Source organism: Gossypium hirsutum, chromosome A07 (genome assembly GCF_007990345.1).
Source record: "Gossypium hirsutum isolate 1008001.06 chromosome A07, Gossypium_hirsutum_v2.1, whole genome shotgun sequence".
Taxonomy (NCBI): Eukaryota; Viridiplantae; Streptophyta; class Magnoliopsida; order Malvales; family Malvaceae; genus Gossypium; species Gossypium hirsutum.
In genome coordinates this window covers 17,717,037-17,721,194 of record NC_053430.1, presented here as the reverse complement: position 1 = coordinate 17,721,194, position 4,158 = coordinate 17,717,037, and the positions used below count along the sequence as shown (strand labels likewise).

The following is a 4,158-nucleotide window of genomic DNA, read 5'->3' as shown; positions in this document are numbered from 1 at the left end:
GTATATTTATTAATGTTTAATTGGTTGTTTACATCTGTATAATATTTATGATGACTTCAATAAAATGGAAGACAAGAATTGTTTCTGAGTTGTATATTTTTGAGTTTTTATTTTATAAAAATATCATATCATATGTTATGCCTCTTTAAATGTAAACTATTAAAACAATTCGTCAAATATATAAAAAAAATCTAAAATATTAAACATATTTTTGTAAAACACAAGAAGATCTTTTATCCATGCCAAATACATAAAGTGATGCCTGACCCAATCAAAATAATTCATTTCCACTCTTTCTTTTCGATAATTTACCATCTTCCTTATACAATCATCTAATGATGTATCATCTGATTCAGGGGCGAAGTTAGAATTTTTTTTTGGGCCGAAATTAAATTGTAATTTTTATGATAATAAAAATACAATTTCACCATTTTAATAACCTTTATCTTTATAATTTTTAAAGGATTAAATCAAATTTTTATTATTTTAGGGGGGCAAAGTGTAATTTTACCTTTATTAATTTAAAATTTTAAAAATTTTAAAGAGACTAAATAGAAAATTTTCTATTTTAGGGGGCAGGCCCTGCTAACCCCTTTGATTGCTTTTGCTTTTCCATTTTCATTCTTTTACAAATAAACTCCAACAAAAAAGAGAAAGGAAAAAAAGAAGAAGATATAGTTGGGAATGAAATTTTGTAAATTGTATCCCCCTTTGACAAAAAATGGAGGGATCAATTGATGTATTCTTTTAATTGTATTCGTCGGAACTGATGAGTCTTGAGCCCGCAACTTCCATCTTGACAGGCTGATAATTTAATCAATTGAACTACAATTCCAGGGAAATAAAGAAAAATGTAAAACATAGATAGTCTTATGATTTCATTCAAACTATTTCTATTTAGATTTTAGATTTGAATCGACCTGTTGTAACAAACAAAGGCACAAGTGATATATTGATATCTATACGAACATGCACTTTGAGTTAGAGCGACACGAATTACTAGTTACTAAGAATGCTTTCGTTCGACACTCATACTAATTTCAAGTAACATAAATGTATATAATAAACAACTTATACATGTACTAGAATTTATCACAAAAAATTTAAATAAAATAATTATTTTTTAATTTAATATTTTTTATATTCTTATATTTTTATTAATTAAATTAATTTCATTTTAACTCCAATCATAAAATTAAAAACTAAGGAAGATTTGATCATAATATATACATATAAAATAAGTTATTGTAATAAAATATTTAACTCTTAATTCCTTTAAAGAGATTGGCCGGAAGGCTAGCTTGTCACCTCGTAGGACACAAGTCCTTAAAATAATAGAAAAATGAAATTATAATTTAATTTGTTAAGAAAATGCCATTCTAAGAATTAGATATAGAGTTAAATTTTTTCAATTTAATACCTAAATTTTTTAAGATCAAATTGATACTTAAAAGTTATATATTTTATTACCCCATTCTTTCTATTTTCGTTAAAAATCGGATTAAAAATTTAGCTTATAATTTATCAACACTTAAATAAAATACACCCCATAAACTGTTATATGACAATCACATGGAAATAAAGTGTGAATAGATTTTTTTTTTTAAACCTGATAAAGTTTAAGTTATTGAAAAAGTATAATATATTTGAAATGCCAATAATACTCTTCTATCATCCCTTACGTAAACGACTAAAACTTCATCTTAATCTAGGGTTTTGAGATAAAATATTTGGTTCCTCCATTCACAATCTCAAAATATAGCAATAGTTCCAAGAAGATTTATAGACTTTTATCTCTCTGCAAACAAAAGAAAAATTATAATAAAGTTTTTACGAAAGATACCAAAATTTAGGGTTTGAAATTAAAGGAAAGATTGGTTCAAGATTTTCAATCACTAATGGAGCAGTGAATAGATGATGTTTTAAGCACTTGACAAAGTTAGATACAAAGAAATTTAGTTTTCTGCCTTCTTATACAAATTACTTAATTTCTTAGTTTTCTCCCTTCGTTTAGCTTTACTTTTGGAAAAAAAGATTTATTTTGAAAAGTGTGACTTAAGATTTAAAGTTTTATATTGCTGTCAAAAAATCATATAAGAAGTTACAACATTCATTTTAGATAGGTTGTAATGTAAAAAAAAAAATCAATTTAGTAATTTTATAATATATGAAATATTAATTTTAAATATTTTTAAGTAATTAATATAAATTATTTATGTAATTTGAATAGAAAGTAAAATCCATAATTTTGATATTAAAATGACAAATATAATTCTTGTAAATTAATAAATAAAATTATAATTGATGGATTAATTGACTTGAATGCAAAGTGTCTAATTATAAAAGAAATGATATATTAATTTTTTTCTATCCAGTTAATCCGTAACACTAACTTAATTAGAGATTCTATAATAAGTATATATATAAATTGTGCAAATATTAACACCAAATAAATTCTTAAAGAAAAGGGATTTACTTACGCAATGCAGAAACTAAAATAATTTTACATATATGATTAATATATTAATAAAAATTAAAATTTTGGTTATTCAATCTCATACATTGTTGGATCTGATAATGTAAGACAGGCTTTGCATTGGCAACGAAGACGGCCAAATGTAGGGAAGAAAAATGTTTGAATTGCACAAGAATATGATTATATTAAAACAAAACAAGTACGCACATTGCATTGGTTTTTAAGTCATAGCATAGATTCTCTTCTTAAGAATCAGAAATATGGGATCTTTTACATGATTAATTTAAATTCACACAACTCTTTTTCCCCTTCATACATCAATTTCTTTACAATTTAACCTAGTTAATTTTTTTTATTATTATTTTTATTTAAAGTTACAGTTAAGTTTGATACCAAGTCTTTAGAACTCTTAAAATATATAAAAAAATTTACACTAGTTGGTTCCTTGGTGGAGTCCAAATCCAGGAAATTACAGATCATTTTATTTCAGTATTCTAGAATAATATTTGCAGGCCTCTATAAATATAAACAAAAACACCTTCACTATCCTCAAGTTGACCACGTCTCGTTTTCCTTTTCTTTTGATTCTCCCAAGTGGTGGAATGGAGACTGATCAGCCTGCACCGGAAAACCCAGACAAGGCATCCTCGGATGAACAGGGTGCAAGCCCTGCAAGATCCTATGACTGCACTTTTTGTAAGAGAGGTTTCTCCAATGCACAAGCCCTTGGTGGCCACATGAATATTCACCGTAGAGACAAAGCCAAGCTCAAACAACCTTCTCCAACTCATGAAACTACTAGTACCCAACAATCTAATTTCGACATCTCCAAGATCATCCCCTCCTATTCTCACACACCAACCAGCCATGGAAAGTGGCGTTGGGTTCTTCAGGATGATGGTGCTGACGCCAGAACAGACAGAACCAGTGACCATATTGTCGGATCACAAATCCGACAACTGCCTTTGTTTGATGAAAAACCTTCCAAATCAGATCAAAATCCCAGAAACCAAGTTCAAGAGGGCCTTGAGAAAGGGTTTTCATCCACCCAACCTCCATTAGGGTCTGAACTGGATCTTGAACTTAGATTGGGACCTGAGCCTCACGATTCATCGCCACCAAAGACCACCAAAAAGTTCTTTTAACCTCCACATGAACAACAACAATCCATATTATATACCATGGTACGTTTTCTTCTTTCCTGTTATTTTTATTATTGTAATTTAAAAAAAAAAAAGTGTCGGATGATAAATGCTATTATGCCTCAAACCTCAAAATAATTATGATTGTATTTATTTATTTTTCCAATTTCTTTCATGTATTTAATTAACATTTAGTTTGTTCGGATTTAAATATCAATTCTTCTTTTTCTTGTTTTGGTACATAAAATAATCTTCTATTTCTCAAATTTTATGCTAATTAACATTAGAGATATTTCTTGTTTTCGTTATTTTCTAGGGTTTGGCTTTGGTTTAAATCGAAAACAATGAAAATATGCAACATTAATGATTACTAAAAGAAGAGAATTTTTTTTAGCTAATGTTTTACACATTAATCCAAACAGAAGATTATAAACAAGTGATTCTTGTCAAAAGCTGACAGAGATTAACGACAGGTTTTCATTAAACTCGTCTCTGGTTGATTTTTCAGAGACCTTACTACATAACATAAACTTGACTCGG

General features: G+C 27.7%; 1 protein-coding gene across 1 annotated transcript; it reads left to right on the top strand.

Moving 5' to 3' along the window:
• The first annotated feature begins 3,078 nt into the window (after positions 1-3,078).
• On the top strand, positions 3,079-3,621 carry LOC107961494 (transcriptional regulator TAC1). Its single transcript, XM_016897610.1, has one exon. It carries the CDS (start codon positions 3,079-3,081, stop codon positions 3,619-3,621), a length of 543 nt encoding a protein of 180 aa, XP_016753099.1.
• Positions 3,622-4,158: the final 537 nt, after the last annotated feature.

Bases quoted from the DNA above. Each gene is read 5' to 3' on its own strand.
- LOC107961494 (XM_016897610.1), top strand. From the start codon at position 3,079: ATGGAGACTGATCAGCCTGCACCGGAAAACCCAGACAAGGCATCCTCG.